This window comes from Aptenodytes forsteri, unplaced genomic scaffold (genome assembly GCF_000699145.1).
Source record: "Aptenodytes forsteri isolate BGI_AS27 unplaced genomic scaffold, ASM69914v1 Scaffold422, whole genome shotgun sequence".
In the NCBI taxonomy this organism is placed as follows: Eukaryota; Metazoa; Chordata; class Aves; order Sphenisciformes; family Spheniscidae; genus Aptenodytes; species Aptenodytes forsteri.
In genome coordinates, this window is record NW_008795687.1 from 84,329 (window position 1) to 110,387 (window position 26,059).

General features: G+C 39.4%; 1 protein-coding gene across 1 annotated transcript in view; it reads right to left on the reverse strand.

Annotated features, from left to right (window-relative positions):
• The window catches only part of RTEL1 (regulator of telomere elongation helicase 1), a 52,776-nt gene that overhangs the window by 12,777 nt on the left and 13,940 nt on the right, over positions 1–26,059 (reverse strand). Inside the window, 15 exon segments of the mRNA XM_019472998.1 lie at positions 361–571; positions 2,155–2,250; positions 5,156–5,310; positions 6,901–7,054; positions 8,287–8,410; positions 9,236–9,351; positions 10,071–10,214; positions 12,235–12,312; positions 13,048–13,125; positions 13,877–13,962; positions 15,304–15,344; positions 17,700–17,813; positions 17,973–18,105; positions 22,330–22,411; positions 23,328–23,402. Of these exon segments, the coding sequence (XP_019328543.1) occupies positions 361–571; positions 2,155–2,250; positions 5,156–5,310; positions 6,901–7,054; positions 8,287–8,410; positions 9,236–9,351; positions 10,071–10,214; positions 12,235–12,312; positions 13,048–13,125; positions 13,877–13,962; positions 15,304–15,344; positions 17,700–17,813; positions 17,973–18,105; positions 22,330–22,411; positions 23,328–23,402 (1,687 nt within the window).

Below are 26,059 nucleotides of genomic sequence, written 5' to 3' on the forward strand. Positions count from 1 at the left end.
ACTGTGCATCACTTGCTTTGTGTATTATTATTATTATCATATTATTATTATCATCATTTTATTTCAATTATTAAACTGTTTTTTATCTCAACCCACGAGTTTTTTCTCACTTGTGCTCTTCCAATTCTCTCCCCCATCCCACCGGGTGGGGGGCAGTGAGCGAGCGGCTGCGTGGTGCTTAGTTGCCGACTGAGATTAAACCACGACAGTGATCTGGGGATATAAAGTGATGAATGTTAATGATTATCATCCTGATTGATCTGTACCTCAAATCCAAAACACTTACATCTGAAATACCCAAGTATACTATTTAAAAGGAAAAGGTCACGTCATATAAATATACTAGGGAAGTTGTCATACCTCGTAATAAGATATGCTTTTTTTCATCCTCTATGAAGAGGGAGCTCATTTGAGATAACATAGCATGGAAGTCATCTGTCTTCTTGTAGTGCTGAAGAGCCTTAGAGAAGAGATCATAGTTCTGTTGGCTTAGGGTCTCCTTCACTGTTGCGATGTACAATGTAGCTCGGGCCTTCTTCGGCTCCGTCAGGTCTGCTTTCTTATCAGCTTGCTGCGAAGACAGGAAGACTTTTCAGTGAATAGTATGACTTGAGGAGTTACTCTCACATGAATTCAGATGGAAGCAATATATTTACAATTCCACCAGCGCATAGAACAATAAATGCTTTCAACTAATAGGTTACTGTCTCTTGCAATTATGGGAGACACCCCCGTACCCATGTGTTATTTCCTGAAAAAACAAAACCGCTTCAGTGCCACAGAATAAACACAAATCTAACTGGCCTACTGCCTGGAAACGTCCAATTAACTGAAAAACATGAATCTCTGAAGCAGGAGATACAAAGAATGGAAGGTGTTCAAGAAATGTCTTAGAGGAACAAAAATGCTTGAAGACACTATACACATGAGCAAGTCAGATTACTCCCTCGTGTTGGGAAACATTCTTCTTCTACAATCACAAGCAGCAGGGACTCGAAAAAGATTCAGAACAACCCCTCCTTTATGAAAGTGGCTGTGCATTACAATGTGCTCACACACTTTGAACATATAAGCTGTTGGACCCTTGTCACATGTCTTCATGACAAAAAACAGTGTCACTGGGGCAATCCCGAGGCACAAGTATATTGTTAATTTCCCCAGATGATTATTATATCTATTTCTAAAAAAATTAATCCCTCTAACATCCATGAGCATTCACTCCCTCACAGAAGAGGAGCGATGCTATTCACCTTCTCTGCTGACAAAACTGACTGCTTAAGAGGAGTATTCCTAGAGAAGGCAGCCAAGTCTCATTGCACAATTCTATTCTTAGGAGAAGGCTTAATTGAGAAATGACATTTACTCCAAACCTTGAGGGCTAGGCTGACTCATCATGACATCACATAGCAACAAACTGCAAACACAACCTTCTGCAATGAACCTGCTCCCTTCCTCACACCTTGGATATTATCAGCTTCTGGATCTGTGACTACTTTTATCAGTTTTGTTTGCCAGGTGACTGGGAGTCTGACAGACAGACAGCACCCAGCTAGGACAGTACCTCAGACAACTACTGGCACACAAAGATCACCTGGGGATTCTCATGGATTTATTGTGACCCTTAAGCAACTAGCTTGCATAATGAGTTAACTGAGCTTGGAGACAGTGCAAAACAATAATGCACAACTGCAAACATAACACACAACAATGACCCACCACAGGTGGGGTTAGAATGAGATCACTTACCCCAAACTGGTCAGTAATACCATTTGAGGCTCTACCAGCAGTTGGACTAGATGAGCGTTGTAGGCCCCTTCCAACTGAACTATTCTATTCTATTCTAATCAAAAAGAATGAAACCACCCACCACAGCTGGTCAATGGGAGAAGATGTTCACAAAGCAGTCAATGCCAGATAACAATTCTTTTCACCTACTAGCCCTACCTGGACCTGTGCTTGATTAGGTCTGTGATGTCTAGATTTGAGAAAGAGCATGACAGAAATAGATTGCAGATGTGCACTGATGAATATTTACAGTTTGGAGAAAAAACATAATTGTTCTGGCATGAGTCATCTGTCTGCCTGGAAATTTGCAATTCAAATTAAAGCAGTCTGCAGATCAAAGGGATGGCACAGACACATGAAAACACATACTGTATTGCTGACTAGCTTTATTTTCTTCCTTCCTCCTTTCTGCTCATCTGTTAACCTCTTCTCATACTGAAGGGAAAGTGTTGACAGACGTTGTGCCTGTGAAGATTAAAAGAAAAGAAGAAAGGTTCAAAAACATGCTTTTCAAAGTTATTGTCCATTTAATGTAGCCAGTTCCAGTAGTAAAGCTTGTTAACCCAGTTTGTGACACCATTCAAGCAAGTGAAACAAGTCAACCTAAATTATTGCAACAGAGCCTGAGACACATACATGTTTCTAGAAGGTAATCACTGAGTGGACAATTCAGAAAGAGAGACCAAAACAGAGGACATTAAAGACAAAGTTGGTCTTGAGGGTGCAGATTCCCAATTAAGCAAAGCTGGACTTACAACTAACTGTTTCAGGGTAGCCCTGGGACTGTACACACACCTGCGTGTAACTAATGCCTCACATGCCCCTTCCTGCCTGAAAGTGCTTCTCTTCTGAAGAAAACCTGTATCAGGCTTTTCTTGGGGTACTGAGAAGGGAAGCCTAAGCAGTCTTGTAGAAAATATTAGGGCATATAGGATGAGACAGTAGCAGAAACAGTTGTGGCTTGACAAGCTCTTTAGCATCTCCCATTCCCAGCAACAAAGAATTGCGCTTGTACTGCAGTGACTGGGAAGATTGGTATATACAAAGCTCCAAAAGAGAAGTGAGCGGGCATAAGCAAGAGCAGTGGAACTGCTTAATAGCAGAGTCTCCAATATTAGATCAAGCCAGTATCAACCACATTAAAGACAATCACGTAAGTAACAGAAGAAACTGCAGGATAGCCCCATATTGCCAGTTGGTTTCTACATACCTGTTGAGAAAGCAGGTATGTGAAGGGATTTATTTCTTCGCTCTTGCCCAATAAGAGAATTTCATAGCAACAATGTGATTATCAGTGCATTTACAGTACAGTGTTGTTCATTTGTGAGAGGAACTAGTGAAACATAACAGTACCCCTATATTCCGCTGTGACTTCTAAAGATGTCTATTCAGATCACAAAGCTTCAGAGTCAAATTAAACTAACTACAACTAAAACACCACCACTAAAAATAAACAAAACCCTAAGCCAATAACCTCAGATTCAGCAGTTCGTAGAGTCAGTTGCTGATACTCAGAAATACAACCTTCAGTGCACTCATAATACTGCGAGGATACTGAATTCCAGACAAGCCTGACCATGATTTAAGTGCGCATTTAAATATATTTTATTTAAGCATCATGTAATGGAATGAAGAATTGGAATACAAGCAGCAAGCCAAGCATTTATGATACACGCAGTAAGTCAGAAAAACAATCAAAAACCATCTTCTTAATCTGGACTATGTAAAGGCACCACCTTGAATAGCATGATCCAGAAGAAATAAGGCTTCTGAAGACAAGTTTCCATAAGGCGTATCTCACAAGGAAAACTGATTAAGGTGAACTGTCAAATCATTCTTTAAATGGATTGAGAGACTATTTCTTGTATTTTGATTTTTTGAGATGACAAAGGCTTCTTTTCTTCTTTTTCACCCCAAGCAAATTGTTTCAGAATGACAGCAGCTAAACTTCCATTATTTAGGGAACAAGGGTACAGTATAACCTTGATAAAAGAAAAAAATGGTAACACAGATACTATGATGGATGGTGAAGAAAGATATGAAAGCACACCGACCCCCTTATCAGCCCAAATCCAGTGCTTATTAAAATCAGCTCACTACTAGACTCAGAGTGAAAGCTGGCTCCCTCAGAGGCACTGCATGTCTCAGGACTACACTCCCCAGGTCTCTGGCGCCAGGGTCATCAATTTAGGTGCAGCACAGGATGACCCCCCAGATGTCTGCAAGCCACAGATCAGCAGTAATGCCGAATATAGAAAGCGGGACACGAGCTGACTCACTGCCGAGCCATTAGGACCATCAGCTTATCTGACTTAGGGAAATGCTGAACTATGCCAAAAGCAGTGCAGCTGTGTTAACAAGATACTGTAGCTGAGTTACGAAGTTGCTGGAGATGTGCCAGGCTTTCCAAAGAATAAGTTCTGGTGTCTACGCCATGGCAGCCCGTGGGTGACGGAGCAAATTTCTCAATCGGCTGAACACAAATATTCTCTGTCCTTGTTCGTTTCTCCAAGTTTGTACGTTCCCTTTGTTTTGTATGTCTCCATCTACCTCCCTTAGGCCTCCTTACATATTCCCCAGATACTCCTTACACCTCCACACTTTCCCTTAGGCACTCTTCCCCTAAGCAAACTCCTTAGGTATGTGGCAATAAGCATTCCTGGAGTCCACACACTAGTCATCAGCCAAACCAATTCTGCGAGCTAGCAGTAAAATCCTCCTGCTGATGGTAGCCACGTAATGGAGCTACCCCACCAACAACAGCAAACAGGGATTTTGGGAAAGCAAGAGGAACACAGCCTAATCACTGATGTACCAATCCGAGAGGAAAGAAAGTGAACAGCACAGACGGAGCTTTGTTGATCTTAATGCAATAGTGGATTTTTGATTCAGGTAAGATATTCTTCAAGTCTGCAATATTCATTCTCTGAGGCAAATCAAAGATTTTCACCTGAAAGTGCAAGTTCTAATTCATAAACATCCCACCCCACCTTTTTTTTTTTAACTCAGTATCTGGTCACATACCAAGTGCTGACACAGATTCCACCCAGGAGGAACTGTGTATTTACCCCCCTCTTCTTTGAGAGCTCTGTGCTCTCCAGAGAGCACAGTTAACTTCCAGAAATCTCTGCGGTCAGCAGCTATGGAGCACAGCACAAGTCTGTACCTGTTGGTCATCTAGTTGAACATGGCAAAGAAACCCTTTGATTAAGCTAAATTATGAGAACTTACAGTTACCAGCGCCGATCACAGCGAGTTTTTCTTGAAAGTGGGTTGAACAGGTACTCTGAAATCAATGCCAAACTCATTTTGCTTTACAGCCTACAATTTTCACTTATAAGCAAGTATTTTGCTACACCATTGCCATTACCTTTTCCTCTCCTGACAAGTCACTTTCCTCCTCGGCATCTTCGCTGCTCTTCTCATTGCGCTCCAATGCATCCAAGAGCCCCATACATTGTCTTCTAGGTGAGACGAGCTCTTGTTCATATTCCGTGCATAGGCTGGATGCTCCATCTCCATTTACTGGCATCACAGCATAATACAGATGACAAATTAACATCCCGCATTATCTCTTGCATTTTCTTTGACTTAGTAAGACCTCAGAACGTTACGTAGCAACCCACAAAGATGTGTTGATGTATTTAACCTTTCACATCTTGCAAAATTGCACTATATGACTTAGCAAGAAGACTGCTTTGGTTAATCTCTCCCAAAATTGCTCAAGCATTTGTTACCACAACCTGGTGGACTTCTCTCAAACTTTTACTTAAGCGATGGTCATATTTAACCTCAAAATGGCTTAGCATCAGTGGAAAAAGTCTTACTGCAACAGTTGTCTGTGATTAACTACTTCAGCTTTATGGATTTCCCAAAAGCTGAGTTCCTGTTTTTAAGAGATTCTGGCATGAAATACGTTTTATTATTTTTAAACAGAACAAGTTTTTTTTAAAGCCTACAATTCTCACGGTATCAGACACAGTCACCCTCAGGTCCCAAGAACACATATTCTCACTAATCAGGATCCAGGTATATTTGGGTTTAAATATAAGAATTTAAGAGTTGTAGGTAGTGTTAAATTAGTATCAGTTTGCTACTTCTAAAAGGCATTCTCTTCAAAATATATTTCCACTATTTTGTGAAATTACTTCAACAGCCAGTTACTAAGAAAAGTCACTCTTTTGAGAAGAATGGAAGTATATTACACTATAAATTAAAAAGTCAGTACAAGAAACTCTTTAGCCAAAACTATCATTACAGGTGCAGTTTGATGTTACAACTGAAAATCCGTATCAAAAGAGGCAATGCAGCTTCTTCCCTTTACCTCCAGTCACACATTCCAGCCCATCCTTTGAGATGGATCTACCAGTCACATGGATGAAAGGTAAATTGGTTCAGCAAGCTCATCTGCTTGCTCTGCAGTTGCACAATAGATGGATTCAAATCAAGGGAAGGAGCATAAGTGCATGGCTGGAAATTGAGGGAGAAAAAAGTGGTGGCCAAATTAATCCCCTTCAATGACAACCTGCAGTCACACTGGCTTAGATGTAATGTGAAATCACCCTCGCACTCAGGCATAACAGTTTTGGAACCACAGTTTTAAAAACAACTTCATTGTTCTGTTCCAAAACAGCAAGCAATCTAGAGTGGAACATTCTGAAAGAATATCTGACGTGAGAAATACTTTATTCTTTGGTATTAGCTAACCACAAATTTTAAAATACTGTTTTGTTCCAAGGTCAATGCCCTCTTCTGTTTTCTTAGTCAGATTACTCTTACAGAGTCATTTATACAACAGGATGGAAGAAGGACATATGAAAGTCAGTGCTAGTCAGAAACAGACTTCCAGGTTTTATTTTTTAAACTATCTATGATATCCCACCAAACTCCTCCTGTTCTGCAGGACACCTTTTCAGGCCCCACCTGCCTCTCTGCTCTGTAGTTGCAACTGTCTCCCCCATTTTCTAATGCCGAGCTATGTCCCTTCTGATCAGAGTTTTACATCAGCCTTTGAGCTCTCCTTCTTTCTCTCCCATTCCAGTTCCTAGTCTCTTGCTCCTCCTTTTTTGGTTCAGCTTAAAACAAAAAAGTATATCTGTGAGGACCCAAACCTACCTTTTCTTTTTCTCTTCAAACTGGGAACATGGTCATCCAAGTTTTTGGCTTTTTTCAGGGAGAGGATCTGCTCAGATGAAGTAGATGGTGACGTATCACTTTCACTTAGGGAACCAGCAGAGCCAGAAGGGCATTGCGGCAGGGGTGGGGGCATCTGCAAGCAGTTTACAAAATGTTACAGTAAGCAAAAGCTACTCTTCTACTGCACTTCCTTTGCAACCAAAAATCCCAGCAACAACCAAAGACACATCCTTTTTCCCGAATAACCCTTGACAGCAAGATTGTCAAGCATTCGGGATTTATGTGCTTTTGAAAAAAGGGATCAAATACCTAGGAAGTGACACAGATTAAGTGTAGTAAGCAGGCTTAGCACTAAGTGACCTGTGTAGCAGAAAAAGGGTCATGGCCCTGCTAAAGAACAATTGCTTCACTTCTCAGTTGTAAACCTGTGTAGGATTGGAAAAAGAGAGAATTATTTGCCAGGTTGGCCTAAATGAATTAAACAAACACTAGATCAGGGTCCAAAAGGACAAGGGAAGAGCAGCAAGTGCAATTGCTAACGCTATTCCTGAAACACAGCTCCTTCTGGCAAAGCACGCTGGGTTGTGGTTCTTAGTTATCATGAGGCTCTCATTTATGATCAGAAAAGATCATCAAGTTGTCCAGTATCATCCATCTGTAACTTATTATTTTGAACTTTTATTTGGCTAAAGCATGTTCCAGGAAGTCATCCAAGTCTGTATGTGAAATCTTAAGTGTTCATTTTAATCTTAATCTCCATTTTGGGGACAAAGAATTCCCCACTCTGGCTTCTAGCCCATTTCTTGCTATGACTTTCTCCAGTCAATTAGAAAGTCTTTTTACAATGTTACTTTTTAAATCAGGGAACTATTACTGAGAAAAAGAGCTTCTTAATGCTAAGAGAGAAGCCATATTAGTAAAGATGACCCAGTGGTGAACTGTAATAATAACTGATGGGTTTGACTCACTCCTTATACCAGTCAGCTTCGATTTAAATTTAAGGGTTTGACTGATTCTTCCACACACATACCCTCCCCCTGAAGGTGAGGTAGAAAGCTTTTTGATGCTAACATCAGTTCCAGTACTTGCATACCATCCAATGAAAGCTATGTTTATTTAGGAGGGACTGGAAAAAGAAGTTATTTTTGTGACCTAACCTAATGAGTTGCACAGCATGACAACACATCCTGTCCCAGCTCACTCTTGGAGAAAGATGAGGCGTTATCTCTTTTCCTGTAAGGCTTCCAATGTTGAGAAGTGACAAGGCAAGTGACTCTGTCACATCTCTCACCTGGATTAGTATTCCCAGTTTCCAAAATGATCAAGAAATATTTTTTTATTTTATTTCATTGTTAAGACACTTACAATTTCTTGAGCAACACGGAAGAAGAGGGAGACACTTCTGACTGCATGCCCAAAGTTGTCATAAACATTCACATAAGGGCGGACCCATGAAGGCAGCTTGCCTCTTACATCACCAGTTGTGAACCTGTGCAGGATTGGAAAAAGAGAGAATTATTTGCCAGGTTGGCCTACATGAATTAAACAAACACTAGATCAGGGTCCAAAAGGACAAGGGAAGAGCAGCAAGACAACAAAAGATCGAAACAGTGCAGTAAATATAATGAGGTGATGTCTTCACTCAGGAGAAAAGGGCTTTGTTGATACCACGTACCATGCGATCAGCCAATTCTTATCTTTCCTCCATAAAATTTCTAACTGCGCAACAGTAACCGTAGCACTGAACTGTGGTGTTCTCACTGTCCCCAGCCGAGCCTCAGCATTGAAGGCTATCAGTTAAACTCTTGTTGCCTACTATATACATATTATATTAATTATATTAATGGATATTAATGTAATATAGCATTAATATAGTATATTAATATATATTCTATTGTTTCAAGCAATATAATCTTTCCCCATTTTCATCCCCCTTCTCTCAAAAAACTGCAGTGTTGGTGACTACCTTCTCAAATGAGAGATGGAGAAAATGCAAAACCGTAAGTTATTATCACGTAATTTCCAGTAGCATTACGAACATGAATCCAACAAAGTGGCTTATTTTGCATTAATACCATTGATCTCTTTCTGCAGCTCCAAGACAGTATATTTTGGGAGCAGAAGATAACAGTCTAGTTACTTTCTTAAAGTAGTACAATACTTCTATAACCTGTTATATAAAATAATTTAATTACTTACGAACTGTGGCCTTCTCCAAACAGTAACGTCAGCACATTCATATACAAAATACCAATACCCGTGTTGGGATATAAAGATGTTGATGTATCTTTATGTTCTAGAGCCAAGATTTCACCTGTGGTCACATAGGAAGATAGCACCATAGTCTTGGCGATGTCTGATGACCCTGCCGATAGCCTGATTAACAGCCCGGGAAGCTTGCTGACTGTACCACTCACGCCCAGATAAATACTGCAATAGGTGGGAGAAAGAATTAACGTTATTTACCAGGTAAAACGTATTCTCTGTGCTGTACAGTCACTATTCCTTTCTAAAAAAATTAAAAAAGTATCAAACAAGATCTGACAGATCTCTGAAAGCTTTGGAAAGCCAAATACAGGTTGACTCGAATATCACACCTGACTTATGGCGCACAGAAAACTCAAGTAGTAATATCCAGCTTGAGGAGCTATTTAGTATATGATGCACTGACAGCCTTGGTAGTACAATAGACGCACCATATTATTTAAGACCTAACAGCTATCCTGCAGGACAATAAACTAAATTTATAATGTCATTCATTCTCATGCCTGAAGCAATAGGAGAAAAAAAAAAACAAACCCAAAACAAAACAAAAAAACCAAAACCAAACACCCACCCCTCAAACCACCAAAACAAAAATCCCCAAAGCATACAGAGATTTTGACTGAAACTTTATACCATTTTTTGAGCCTATATTTGATTGAGACCGTGTCACTGGAGACAGAATTTGGAACCCTTAACATTGTTTAAAAAAAAAAAAAAAAAAAAGGTGACTATTTGTGACAAACTCCCAAGGTTGTTTGGCTTTTTGATATTCATGGTCCCATGAGGCTGGGAGGACAACAAAAGCCAAAATCCACAGGGACAAGAGGGAGAAACAATGACACGAACCCGCAAACAGCCAACAGTGAAAAGTTGCCCAGTATTACCTGTGCACCTGCACCACTTCTTCTCATTTCATCCAGGAACTGCATCTTTAAAACAACCCTGGGCTCCATACGAGGAGGAAACGGAAGCCCAGTAATGATGACGCCTCGTCCATTTATGTCTGCAAAGTCCAAGCCTTCACTGGCCTGAAGAGAGAGTGTTTTCCATTACCAACAGGATTTGAAGCGATATTTCAGAGCAATTCAGCAGTTATTGGCCTTTTTTCTCCATTAAATTAAATCCCAAGCCAAGTGTAGTTTATGAATACGTTATGAATAGTTTCAACTAGATTTTTTGCTTTTATTACCGGGACTTTAAACTTAGCTTTTTCCTCTAGGAGGCCCTGACAAAGCATACCTCAGCCAGCACCATTAATGCACGTGTCTTATTCCTGGATAAGCAGAACAGCTGTATTCAAAGATATGAATGATATGGCACAAAATGTCAGTCAATACTTCTCTTTAAACCTTCCATACCCTGAATTGTTAACAAGACATGATAAGAACATAGCAAACTTCTCTGATACTAAAAATGAACAGAATAATTTCAAAGCAATAATGGAATGCTACCAGAAATCTGCTCAGAATCCACCAGACTATAGTGTCATATCCACCAGCTGTGCTGCTTACATCGGTTCAAATATTTGTCGCTCATCCCCCCCTACGTGCTCACGTCCCGTGCTGTGCTGGCAAATCACTTTGTGAAATGAACAAAATCAGAGTTGAACAGACTGGAAAAATAATTCAGGGGGGGAAGTTGGTTTGTTTTTCAGCTGAATCCATTCTCCAATCGCATTTACCATGCCGCACAAGCAGCTGTGATGGAATATAACATCAGGGATGGACGGGCAGGTGGGATGACCAACTCTACTCAGCTTAAGCCAGCACTGCCACTAAGAGCAGCAATCACAACATGCACTGTAATCCACCTGGAGCTAGCAATTGGATAGTTGTATTTATGGACATTTTATCCTGGGCACAAAGGAAACCCCTCAGGCTAATAAAAGCATGAGAAGACCAACCTTAGATAACAAGAAAAAATCCCCTAATTAAAAAAACTAATTAAAAAAAAACAAACCAAAACCCAAACCTGCCCTTCACCCCCTCAAAACAGGAAAGAAAATTCCTGTGAACTTTTAAAGACACCCCAGGCCTAGATACAGCTAGTAGAAGAACCAGAGCAACTGGGACAGAATCTCCTCTTTATAAAAAGAACTGGTTTTTAAAGTTTCTTTCAGGGAACAGAGAACACAAAAAGCTTGCTAGAACCTACTGCCAATGTAAAAGCTGAGCAACAACCTGGGAGGGAATCTTGCAGTGACAGCTGAGAAGGGAGCTAGTTTTAGAGCTTTTGACAACATGTCTCTCTTGGTTTATCTTCTCAAATAATTCCAATTTTGCAGTCATACTGTTAACCCTGTGACTACAATAAACTAAACAGTCTATCCTTCAATTGTGTGTTACTGCAAAGCATGATCTCTCCACAGAGTCTCTTCCTCTCAGGGTAATACGCTATTGTTGGAAGGACAGGCATATTCAATCGAGAGTCCCACCCAAAAAGAGCTATGCCTTCATTGATCGAACAGCTGCTTTGGAGAGCAGGACTGAAGGTTCAGAAGAAGCTGAATCTTCTCTTTGTAGGCAGTAAGCAGCAGCAAAAAGGCCCTAGGATTAATTTACGATTTTGCAAATATTTCCACCGATATCATAAATCAATTTATCATCAGCACTGGAAAATGCAGATGAAAGGCCATCAAATGTGTCCAGAGGACTTGAAGTTAATGCAAATTTTTTAAAGCTAAGCAATATTTTGGGTTTTCAGCAGCGTTGTTCTAACATGTTTGACTACAAATGTTTCTTTTAGTTCTCCTCCAAAGCTGTTGTTCTCATCTAATGGGTTGAGGTTTTGGTGAGCAGCCAACAGGAAATATGTGTGATGCTTATCCCCTATGAAGAACTCAAAGGTGTATCCCTTTAATAAAAACAGGAATGAGGCATATGTAAACTTGACATAATTTTGAAAAGGCTTCAGGGCATCTTACTTCTCTTGGGTCTCCTCCACATATAATTACAGTCAAATAACAGAAATGTACTGAAATCGAGAATGATGTTTTTCCATCAGCTATATAATCTGATCTCAGATAAAACAAGTTCTCAGTTACATTACCTTCCCCCGACACACTGCCAAAAAAGCAGCACCGTTGGACTTAGGGCAGACAACTTTGTCATAGTAGGCATCCATTACCTAAAAGATAAACTAGTTTAAGCAAGAGCAGGAATGGTATTATCCTTTGCATACGCATAAGTAGAAAGCTGTTCTAGCTAAATTTGACTTGTACACTAAGATCTAAAATGTGATTAATTTGGCTTAGTATAATTTTCATTACTTTTACTAATTGCAAATGCGAGAAGCCATTTGCTTAGCAAAATCCTTACATTACTGTGAAATCTAGAATACATCTGGGTAAGCATAAAAGATTAATGTCAGATACTTCTGATGAGAAGGTAAAACATGGACTGTCCTGTGTTTCTGCAGATCCTTGAGTAAAATAGGCAAACCAGGAAAGCAATTCAAGGATATAATTTACTCTAAGAAGTAAACAGAGCTGCTATAAATAAACAAGATGACACTGCACAATTCCTTAACACCCAAAGCATGACAAGCTGGGAGAAAATGTCCCGCCAAACATTAAAAGATGCTGACTATTGAAGTGACAGCTTTCTACCATCTCGATTACTCGGTACATGTGTATGTTAGCCGCTGTTACATCACTGGATTTCAAATGAAGAGTGTACCCTGCACAACCGGCCAAAAGAGTAAAGGAAGGATGCACAGAACTATACTTCAAAGAAGCACTCAGAGTTTTAATTTTATCCTAGGATAAAATGTGTTTTCACACCCAAACACATCTTAGAGAAGGTAGTTAAACTTAAAAACAGTTTCTGAAAATGTTACAGGTATGTAATGCAAATAATCAACCTCTGCAAAGCTTCCTTTGTTCCTGGGTTCCACAAACATTGGCTTCACTTCTTCTATTCTTTTAGCAAAATCATGCTCCTGTTAAACAGATTATGAACATATCAGAAATGGCCATGTGAAAGTAAGCACGCACCAGAAGCGCCCATGAGAAAGGAAATGCTCAGGAGCGGTCACCACAGATTTCCCCAACACGGTCTGTTCCTCTCTTGCCAAACGTAGGAAGAGATGGAAGCAGAAACATGCAATCCTAACACTAACGGTGACTCCTTGCAGTTGGTGCAACTCAGACACTACGCAGATGGGAGATCTGTTTCTTTTCCTTCCAACTTGCAAGTTCCCAACATCCACCTCTGGCCCAGCATTCACTTTTAAGGAGGAGGAGCATTTAAAATAGAACTGTTCTACCGAGTCTCACCAGGGACACTCAAGTCACGAGCACAGCAGTTACAAAAGTTACAGTTGCAACAGTTACGAATTAAAAATAAAAAGAGAAATGCTCACATTGGGTTTTTTTCCCTAAGAGTTGAAACACTTAGACCAACTATAATTCAGAGGTTTAATAAAGAGAAGTCTGGTGAAATTAAATGAACTTTGAGATCAGATCAGATGAGATAATGTATTAAGATTCCTCTGAGTTTGGTTTCTACAACACTGCATTTCAGTGTATTGTGATGAAAATAAAAGCAGCTTGACCTGGGTTTTTACTTTCCAGATTTTATAATTTACTTATTAACAAAGAATTTTTAATGAGCATGGTTAGATAGCATAACTACAAACTGTCTGACGTGCGTAACCAAACCACCTAATAAAGGCAGAGCAACTAACATACTCTCCAATATTCCAGGCTCTTATCCATGACAGGATACGATGGGAAGAACACCAACAGTCCATGCGGTACAACTCGCACAAGGTTACCTGCAACGAGACAGGCGAGTGTAGAGCTGAGGGCATTTTCATCCTGGGATGGAGTACACGGACCGCAGAGGAAAATATAAACTAACAGCATGGGTTCCTTCCAAAATCTTTTCTGCTTTCTTGACACGAATGTTCGTGCATTAGGAGTTGTTTGGTTGGTTTTTTGGGGGTTTTTTGGGGGTTTTTTTTTTTTACATCATGATCCCTTACCTTTCGTCAAGGAATAAACTTTAATACAGACGCCTAACTAGCTTTCTAACATGTAGTGTTAACAGGATAAAAGATATTATGAGCTACACCAAACACTATAGATGAAAGAGATACATCATCATCTGCCATATTTTCCCTTGTGACAGTAGGATCTATTTTTAGATCATTTTCACCACTCTTTGTCCACTAAACATTCAAAGCAATGGATGAGGTACCACAAGATTGCTTTTGAGAGTTTTCTAGTCAAATAGTATACACTTTATTGAAAAAACATTAATCTGGTATTTTGTGAAAACATTTTCTTAATTTTACCTTTTAGGCCAAGCTGAACACCTCAGAGCACTCTCCTCCATTTCCTTCAAACACTTCTAGATTTAACAGATTCCTTTCAATCAGATCTTAGCCAAGCTACACAAATGCTCTTCTTTTACTCTGTCCTCATGTGTTAAAATTTTGTAGTTCTATTATATTTGTAAAACATTACCAAAACAATAAATGCTGACTTAAGGCAGGCTTGACACAGTGCCTTTAAGAGTATCACAAGAAATTGCATTGACTTCTTGTGACCCTTAATTGCTCTGCAAACGATTCTTGGCTGCATCGTCTCCACGCGTTGATTTTCTAGTTTTACTCTGTCCTCATGTGTTAAAATTTTGTAGTTCTATTATATTTGTAAAACATTACCAAAACAATAAATGCTGACTTAAGGCAGGCTTGACACAGTGCCTTTAAGAGTATCACAAGAAATTGCATTGACTTCTTGTGACCCTTAATTGCTCTGCAAACGATTCTTGGCTGCATCGTCTCCACGCGTTGATTTTCTAGTTTGCACCACTTTCTGACGCTGTTTAGGAACCACATTTTTGACCCAATCACAAACACCTGACAATAAAAAATGAACTCCTACCTCGGAAGTATTAAACCAAGGACTCAAACTCATTTTTGTATGCAATTACAGAAGCCAGCTGCCTGAGCAAACAGAAGCATACAAAACCAGACAGCATTCAGATATGCAATGCGATCCCTTACCTTTCTCTGTCTTATTATGTCGTCTTTAGTATTTCTCCTTCTAGGAGATTTCTAAAAATCCTGTGTAACTACCCATTTCCGAAATCCTCACACTTCACTTACCAATTGTTTTCCCCAAAGAAGATAAATAATCCTCTGAAAACCTACAAAGAAGAAAAATCAAGTAACATCATTGTATTTCCTTTTTTATGTTTTTCATACATATTGACTTCCTCTGATATTCATCTAAAATAGCATATCCATACTCCCAATTGCTCTCCTTCCTGTGGCAAGCACCCACACCAAGGACACAAAATCAGTAATACCTTGACTACACATTACTGTTAAATATTCTTATTATTAGCACTGAAGACGATCTAAGCTTCAATATTATCAAAATGTAACAAGCGGAAATGGGCAGCCATATGAGTTTTATGATTAATACTAACAATTTAAGGGTGATAGTTCTGTCAGAAAAATCTGCAGATGCTGCCAAGCCTGACTAACATGACAACTATTTAAAATAATTATTGATGAATTAGGTGTGGTGAGGCTGCAGGGGCAGAAAAGGTGAATTTGGTTACTATGGTTATTATTTACTCGTGGCATAAGCCAAGTAAATTACTTTTGCTTTGACTGAAAAAGTACTGCTCTACAATGAGCAGTATTTAGCTGTTTCTTCCAGCCCTGACTGTTCTCGCACGCCTTTATGTTTCTTTCCTTTTTAGTGCCCTGTAGTTTTGCATAATGTTTTCCCAGGAAACTTACATACGCAAGGGAAAAAAACCTTATCACCACACAGACGCTGTCAAAACACAGCAACCACTGTGAATTCCCTTCCTTCAAAAAAAAAAAAAAAAAAAGAGTGTTCTAGGCCTTAGGAGGGGGAATCCCCAACCGTCCCCCTTCAAAAGACAGTATCTTCAACAAAATACACTGAAACGGCACACTAAGCTTCTGAAAATGAAAAATACAGTCTGAGGGTTTTCCAGACTACTACTTCTCTGTAAAAATCAGTTACAATTGCTGAGTCCCTTTCCAGTTCTGTGGAACATCTGGCATTTTTCCCTTTTTTTCACTAAAAGCTCTTTGAGATCTATTTTTTTATTTTCCTGTATTTTCTGCTGAAAAAGAGTAAGTCAGGCCCGCAGCAGGTTAAATTACAGAATTCTCAGCCAGAGGTTTGTCTAAAGTGTTGAAATTGAAATAGATTTAAGAACGTGCCAACACATAAAAACGTGTGTCCTACATGAAGAAAGTTAAATGGAAGAATACGCGCATCATGCACAAGGAACTGCTCCTCAAATACTACAGAAGAATTACATCCCTAGACACAGTACTAGCACCAATGCGACGCCACTCTTTAGTAACTTCAGAGAACTGGCAAGCACAGAACCTTCTGCCATGTGCACCAAAGCATGAAACTGCCTTTTAAAATTATATGCAGAGATGCCAATGAGACTATCATATTGCACAACAGAAGTCAATATACAGCGAAATCAAGTTTTGGCCTTCCTTGCTGGCAGTATATTCTGTTGGCAGCAGAAGCTGCAGCAGAAGCACTGTCTACTCTGAAGGACAGAAAGACACAGGCAAAATGATGAAAGACCAGAGAAAAGCAAGAAAAGTTATGATGAAAAGCTTGACAAATATTTGGATACATTTTCCTTAAGAAGGCAATGCAGAGGTAAAAGAGAGCCATGGTCATGGTGACAAGCTTTAAATATAAAAATAGTTGTTGCAAAGGCCAGTCGTGTTCCAAATCAATTAAGCCTTCAGCAAAGAAATTTAGGATGAGGCTCTGTGTCAGTGAGGGTGGACTGCTCTAAGGGACAGGGAGGTGGTACCTGAGCATGGTATGAAGGCATGCAGGGCAGGGGTCTTGCCAGCCAGACCCACACTAACAGAGCAAGGCAAGCAGGAAAGACTCTGATGCGGTAGCCGGGCTCAATCACTAGTCCTGATCATCAGGCAAAGTCATGGTGATGGGGAAGGTCCAAGGTCAAGCCAGGAATGCAAGTCAGTAAACCAGGAGCAGGTCCAGTGACAGTAAGGGGTGTCACAGTCCAGGGATGGCGAGGCGGGTCCATAGGGACAGGCAGGTCCGAGGTCAAACCGGGAAGTCAATCAGTAGGTCAGGGTCAGATCAACAAGGTCTGTGGCCAGGCGTGGTTACGATAGAGCTGGAGACAGGTACTCCTACAGCTTGGGCAGTGACTGAAGGCCTATGCCAGACCTTAAGTGGAGCTCCTGGGCGATGGTTGTGGGTGGAGGTCCCAGCTGAGGCTGGTCAGGGCCATTAAGGACTGTCAGTGCTCTCAGTGCCCTGGCATTTGATCCCAGCCCTCTAGTTCTAAATTTTCAACAGTAGTGGTTAAAGGGTGTTGTTATTCAGCACACGGTGGTGTTTATCCAAGAACTAGAGAGATCGCTTATTTCACCAGCGCCCTCCTGTAAGCAGAACCCAAAATGTCGGAACCCAAGACTTCAAAGCAGAATTCCACCTGGAAGTTCATTACCTTCTTTCATAGGTAGAAGTAAGCACAGCTCCATCAGGTCCCTTAGGAATGATCCCAACCCAGAGCTGGTGTTTATCGATAACATGAGGATTCTCCAAGCAAACAGGAAAAGGGCTAAAGAAACACAAAAGTAAGATCCCAGTCATACTCATTATATGACTCCCTATGGGCTACCAGTCCAGAGCACTCAAAAATCCTGAGATAAAACCTAAAATCACGAGAGCAGATTGTGAATTTTGAGTAACGGTACTGTTCACACATATAGGTACTTACATCTGCATTTCCATTGTAAATGATGACAGGGGGGAGAGAGTCCCACTAGTAAGGATAATTGTCCTGACTCCCTGTCGAACAAGCTCATGCATGCTGTATCCGGGGCTGAAACACCAATAGCTTAAGGTCTTTCCTGTATCAAATAAAGAGAAAACACTAAGAAGCAAGTCTGTAAGTGGAAAAATTAGAATATGACTAGCATATAGCACATTGCATCTGAACTTCTGAAAGTCAAATGGCCAGCATCTGAAGCTAAAATTCCAGATGTATGGTATGTTCTGCCTTGCTCCTTCCCAGATTTAATTACTATGCCCGTTCAAAATGTAGTTTAAAAGGTCATTGCTCCCTCGCACCTTAAGTAGATCATACTTTTAGTCAAAAGATGGTTATAGAAAAGACAGAGCATCAGATCTTTTTGTCGGCAAGTAACAGGCAGATTGAGCAGATAAAACTACTCAGTCCTCCAGCCACTGATTCACTTCCTGCTGTCAAGGACAACTGGAAGGGGAAGCATGGTAGAAGAACTGCAGAATACTGGGATGAAGGACAAACGACTGAAGTTACTAAAAAAAAAAAAAAAAAAAAAAAAAAAAAAAAAAAAAAACACCAAAAAAAAAAAAAATAAAAAACCTCCCCCCGGCTCTTGCTTGAAAACTGAAGAACCCCTTCTCCATCAGGAATTTCCAATGGCTATAAACCTTTCACCTAAACTTTCCATTTTCCCCACAGTCAACTGCCAAACCTTTCAACTTCTGCTCAAATCTTTTGTGGGAAGTGGATATACAACGTGCGTGACACTGAAAATCTGGCATACTATGAATTATCAACAGAAAGGATATAAAGAAAAATGGATAGATCACACTAGTCACTTCTTTCATCGCTCAGCTTATAGTTGTACCATTGGTAGTCTTGCTGAAAACTTTGCATCAGCTTTTCAGAGACAGTCAAAGGAACAAGGGAATGAAACAATCATCTATGTCAAGAACAAGACCAGCCAAATGAAACATTAGATTTTGTTTCTGATTCTGTTTTGCATGATTAGTTTCAGTAAAAAAAAAAATCCTAGCATCCACATATCATGTGGATGTCTTTTAAATGTACACACTTCATTCAAAGACTGTATTTCCAAAAGGAGCTGACAGTTTCAGGAAATCCCCAGTAATATGTGCCCAGTGAGTCACTTACTGCTTAGAATTACAAGAGAACATTTATTTTAAGCTAAAGTTTTATCTCTTCATCTCATTTGGGCAAATCCATCCAGACAGTGTCCAGATTTTAGAAGAATTACATTCCAAAATTTAGCAAATTCTGTATCTCTTTAATTCACACTAAGAATTGGTGCAAATTACAGTTAGGATCTGTATATGGACAGGCCAGTAAGTATCTACAGACAAGAGCAAAGTCACTTATGTCAGGAGCCTAAGAAATCCCAGCATAAAAGCAAACTGTGCTGATATGGGATGGCCTAGAAGAGAAAACACCAACAACTCACATTTGCCTCGCCAATGCTCAGTTTGAAATATACTTCTCTAACTCTGCAGGACGACTGCCGGGCACCGGTTGCCCAGTTCTTGGAGAAGCTGGAATTGTAGTACATTTTTAGCCTGGTTTCTGCAATTATGTCTTTAAGCTTAACAACATTAGATCCATTTTAAAGGTCCCATTCACCAGCAGGAACTGTTGGATGTTACACAGAGTAGATCTCTGCAGCAGCTTTTTCCATTCCTGGTACAAGGACAGCTAATCTATGGAGAAATGGTTTGCTAATAGTTTACAACATGGTGATTTAGAGCAAACCAAGAGCAAGAGCATTTTATCTTAATGTAAAACTGCAACAGTTCAATATTGCGTTTGTTAAGTGGCACCCGCGCACGGAACAGATAGCTAGGGCAGTAATCTCCTCAGTTATCCCAAGCTATGCCACTTCTCACCAATTACAGTTTGTAGAGAATTACGCTCGAGTGAATAATTTCCACAAAATCCTTTGAAAACAGCTATGCTTAAAAGCTTTGCATTATTTCTAAACAATCTGCTATACCACTACAGGAAACTGGAGACTTGATCCGTCTTGTCTGGCCTCTGCTAGGTTTGCACATAGTGCAAGTCTCAACAAATTGCTGGTCTGTTGCACAGGTACTTGCAAATACTGTTTTTATTTGAAAAGAAATATATCAGTATGTGTCTACTAAATCACAGAAAGATTCTGTGACTGCTTTGTATTGCTTTTGTGTATAAATCCTCCAAAATATGCAATAAACCTAAAGCATTTCTATATTTAACAAAATCTACTTAGAATTATTCCTGTAACTTCAAACTCCAGTTGAGCAATATCTCAGGAAAACAAAACTTGCAGATTACCAAACAGCATGCTTCTGTTCAGGAACAGAACAGAACTTACTTTGTGGAAACACTTAAGGGGTCGTTATGTGCAAAACCACTAAATTCGTGGAAACTCATTCTTTGAAAAAATGTTACTTTTGTCCTTAACAAAAGGCATTCTGTGAAACAAATACTTACATTATGTGCAAAACCACTAAATTCGTGGAAACTCATTCTTTGAAAAAATGTTACTTTTGTCCTTAACAAAAGGATTTCTGTGAAACAAATACTTACATTCTCAAGAGCATTTAACTGAGTAATTAAGTAGATAGTTATGAGGCAAGGTATTTAACAAAGATCCTGGAAAGTATTCTATTGAGAAGGCTTAGGTAAAGGGATCTGCATCTGTCTTCTCTAATCAGAAAATATTTTGTTTTCCACCTAACTGTATTTATTAAAAAATAAATAAAACCATCAGAAAGAATGAATGGTGAAGTCCAACAAAGCCAAGCTTGGTGCTGCTTTATAGGAGCCTTAGGATAAGCCTTTGATTCAGAAGCCAAGTTTCTTTTCTTGTAAATATGTTGTTTTGAAGCATGGTTATATTGAGGTAGTTCCAGATACCAAGCTCTGCAGAGCATAAGGAACAAAATAGGTGGGAGGAGAGAGACAAGGAGAGGGAGAAATCTCAGTTGAACAAGGAGGACTGAAAAGTATAGTTGAGGCTGAAACTATCAAGAAGTGACAACATGCCCTGAGGAACTTAGGAAGTTGCTCAGAAAAGGTTGTATCTCAGAGAAGATAACAGTGCCCTGAGGCTGTTACCTGTCATGGCATTTTCTGGCTAAGAATTCACATTCTCAGGTGTTATTTCTCTGGCACATCACATGAACCGTCACTACAGAGCTTCAGAATGAGCCAACCAATTATCACTCCTCCATTATATATCAGTAATTTCAACGGAGACTAAGAACTTTCACGGAATTTACTCTTATAATACCTTTGGCACACATTTTCAGTATCATATCTATACATGAATCTCCTTCTTGTAAAAAGTAGTTACAGCCTTAGCAACACCAACTTTGTGTTTAACACAACACAGTTATACCGAGAAATGTAACTGATACAAGGCTAACAGAACATTTCATAAACCTCAACGTCAATCCTGAAGGAGGATTTCCCATTCTTGGGCTGGTCTGAAGATTTCCTGTACACCAATACAAGCAACCATTCCATAATGGAGATGATTTTCTTTCACTGGAATAATTGCACTAGAAGAACTCCAGCAGCGCACAAAGCAGCACTGGTACAAGAACGTTTTATATTGAGATTGCTTATGTCACCTCCCCTTTAGAAGTAACTATAAAGCTGAAAAGCACCTCCTCCACTCATTGTATCCACAATGGAGCTGTACTTGGACACATAAAACTGCAAAGGAACACCCTCAAAGAATCCTAGAATTCTTCAAACTTAAAGTCCCAAAGCCTTAAAAACCTACCCTGTTCTAGAGAAAGAGAGCCCTGGGGCAACACTAATGCTCCAAGTCTCTTCATCTTACAGAAAACGACCAAAAAAAACCCTACAGCCAAACCACCCACTGGTTCTCTGCTAACTGAGTGGAGGAAAAAAGTCTTTCCCAATCCCACATCTACTGATGGTTTTAACTTGGGCCATGGCAACAAGGCATACTAATCACGCACTTAAGACTTTCCAGCTCTATGAGGAACACTACGATGCCATTTGGGTTTAAAAAATTTTTTGCATACAGACAGATCCGGAGCGTGCCCTCATTGAGTTATTCTGTTCAGCCCTTTATTCCTCAGAGTCATTTTTAACATTTAAGATAACATAGGTGGTGTTTCACTCAAAATCCTACAATGACATTCCAAAATTTGCCAGAGGACTCCCTGTTCACAGATGTGAAGTAATGCAGACGGGGAAGTCTTCAATTGTTTTCTCTTATTTGAATCAGAAAGGAGCAGTTGAGTAGTTTTCAATTCAGCTTTTGCATGAGCCTTCCCAAGACAGAGTCCTGTACCTTGTTTTTTTGCAGACGATGAATTCCAGAGATCTGTCCTTTGTTTCTTCTTCTGATTACTGTTATCCAGATGAATATGTACCTGAAGGAAAATAACAGAAACATTTCTAGAGATGGCTACAGGAATGAACTTGTTCTTCATCCCTCAAAAAAGCTAGTCCATATTAAGGGTAATTAACATAATTAGTGTCACTTTTATAGTGTTAGTAAGGTCATATTATTTCCTGTCTTTCCTATTTTGTTTCCAGTCTTTCATAACGTATCTAACAAGGAGCAAAGAAGCATATCACCATTTAACCAGCCATTTTGAATCAGTTTGTGGGAGCAGCTTTTCATGGGCTGCCCTGAGCAGAGACAAAGAACCCAATTATTTGGGTATTGTCCACCAGAATAAAACATGCAGACTAGGAAAAAAAAAAAATATTGCATTAGAAAGACTTGCTTCATTTGACAACAAAAATAGTATCAAGTCTTAAACTTAATATGAGAGTTACCTTTTATCTAAAAAAAGATCTGTTCCTAAAATTCATTATAGCATCACAGCCCATAAGTCCCAAACTCTAAATAAATTATAAGGACTTCTTGGGGAGGGGGGAGTGGCTTCACTATACTTGCTTGGTAGTAGGCTAAACTAAAGTCAAGAGAACAGATTATTGGAAGAACACATCAATTCTTGCATAATATGCAGTATCAAAGTTTTGAGTAATTCACATTTGCTGCACTTCCCTAATTTCATTTTAGTTTCTTTAAAAATTACTGTTTAGCTCCTCTTTTTCCTTGGAACCTAAACTAACCACAGGTCCTTTGGTGTTTTTTTTGTGGTTTGGGTTTTTTTTTGGTTTTGTTGGTTTCCCCCCCCCCTGGAAGAACTTACATATGCTCCCTGTAATCAACATCATCATTTGCTATACTATCCACATTCTTCTGAGTCTTGGATACACTAAGCACAAATATTAAGTGCCAGCGAGGAAAAATGTAGAACACAAAGCATCCCATACCTTTTAATATTTAGATATTGACTGATGTGGCATGAAACCTGTTGTGCCTTCTGGAGGATCGATGTTGAATACTGTCTGGAAAATGGATGTAAACAAATGGAAAGATTTAACAACTGTTTCCAGCAAAATCCCCTAATGTACCCTTGCACTGAGAAGTATCTCCACAGAATTTACTGCTGTGATAACCTTAAATGCATCTCCTTGCTCCTGTTATTAAATAAAGCCAGAGAATCTTGAATAAATACATTTTTTACAGAAAATTCCTGCTAACCACATGGCTTTCTCATTGTTCCAAAAAATGCAAGCCAGTACATAAATATATTCAAACTATACAAATGACAGTATTATTATCCACACTGTTCCTGACTTCTGGCTGTGGATAAACACAAACACACTACACGTTCATGAGATCACAGAGTCACAACTTAGTGTAAAAGAACTTTTTGAATTCCCTTAGTTTACAATTTCAGCCATGATACCCTACACTCATAATACTCTGCTTAGAAAAAAAAAAAAATCAAGTTGTAATCATATCTAGTTGTCCGTATATTAAATTAAAAGCTTCTATTAACTCTTCTGCACAGAGTTATGCTTCTTCCCCTTTCCTGTATGTGAAGTCTTATGACTAAGGGTGATGCTCTTTCAAACATATGGCATTCCAGTGCAACTTCAATGCAAACAGCTGTGGTTCTCAAATATTTATAACTTCTGTTAATTTTTCTAAACAAAATTTCTTCAGACGTTTAAAAGGAATTATCCAAGCTCATAAGAATATCAGCTAGTTGCAACAAGATGTTCTCCGCCAGTCAAAAAAAGTACAATTCCTGGAAATACTAACTTCTGAAAAATAGCCAAAGATAGGGTATACAAAACAGATTTTAGTAAGTGTTCTTCTAAAAGGCAGAAAAAAATGTATCATTAATAAAAACAAGCTGGTTATAAATTAGGTCTTGAAGCCAAGGCTCTGTAACAAGAAAGCACTGTGTTTAACCAACAAAGACTCTGTGACACGGTCCTACTTAAAAATATCTCAGGGTAAAACTATCACGTGGCAGATGATTTGCAGTAACTGTCCACATGTATGTCCTCAGCGGCAGCAGCAGCAAAGGGATCTTAGCTTTCAGCAAAAGACTGCTCTTCCAATTCAAATCACCTTTCATCTATCCACAGGCTAAAAGAGCACACCCAGAGAACTATCCCCAGTCCTGTAGCACGCACTAATCTGTGGGCTCCGGTCACCGGGATCAGGAGACCTGGCTTCTACTTCTGAATCTTCTCATCTCTCAGCTTTGAAACCCTGGGAAACTAATTTAAATTAAGCATACCTCACCTGCCCCACAGAAGAACAGTGACACTCACCTTCCCGTACACATCATTTTGGTATCCGTGTACACAAATCTCTACTACTGTATCAGAACATACATATAGGTTTACTGAACCATCGCTATAAAAATGAAATACTGTGTATGCCACTGCGACTACACCCTCACAAACATCCATGCGTTCGACGAGTTCAGTATTGCAGACCTACCAGGACCGTTCAAAATACAGCTAGATAACTTGTCTTTATCACGCAGGTCTGCAAAGTTTGAATACATTTCTTCATTTTTAGTTTTACAGGGGGTGTTATTCTGTGGTGTCCTTTTGGACATGTATGCTGCTCTCCACCAGCGTAACAGGTGCAACATGACTTCATACACTACTGCTAGACAAAGTAAGCACAGAAAGTCTTATTAAGTATGAAAAATGAATCATCTATAGGAATTACTGTGTTAACTTGAGCTGACTGTTCTCCTACAAGCATCTAATAATGTTTTTTAGGAAAATTTTAAATTACAAAAGATTATGCTTTTCCATTAAATTCCAATTCTAGAAGAGGAGGATTCACAAATAAGCTAAGATAGCAAGTAAATCCTTAGGTGAAAAGCAACGATACTGAACAATTCACACTTCTTTGTAAGATTTTCTAGCAGTCAGCAGGAAGGCAAACTGAATGCTGTTAGTAGATTTTGGTACATATGACAAAATAGACCTGAGCCGTGTCATTCAAAATAAATAAGTAAAATCCAAGACTCGGGATAGGACTTTTAGAGAACATGGCTAAATTCAAATCTAGATGATTTAATCCCTCCTAGTTTACTTAAAAGGGACACTAAAACCTATAAACAGTAATAATCTCAGGTAAAGGGAAACGTAAGTGGGAATGTTATAAATCCTTCAGCAAAGAGGGAAAACTGAAGTACATAGTCAGTACCACACCCAGACAGAAAAGAATTTCATTACAAGTCGTCTAATACGTGTTCTGGAAATAAGCAAGAATATTGAGGAAGGAAAAAGAGTTCATTTGCTGCTGCCAAATGCAGAGCTGGACACAGAAGTAATTCACTTTTCAGATTAAATCAATTGCCGTGTTCTTCCTCATTTTTGCTCTTACATAGATTTTACTCTCCTCCTGCTTGTGTTTCCGTTATTTTGTCACCTTTTTTGACACTCCTGTGCTTCCTATAAACATAGATTACACTTGTAAGCAGCATATTTTCCAGAAGAAAGATCTATGATGTCAAGGATTTCTGCAAAAGCCTGACAGCTAACCTGTTAGGCAGGCTACCAGCGAGTAGAACAAAACCAGAGAACTACAAAGAGACTGAACATTGTCAGCCACAACAGACTTTAACGTCATGGAATTTCTTGCATCAGTGGATGGATTATGGTGGGGGGGGGTGGGGGGGGGG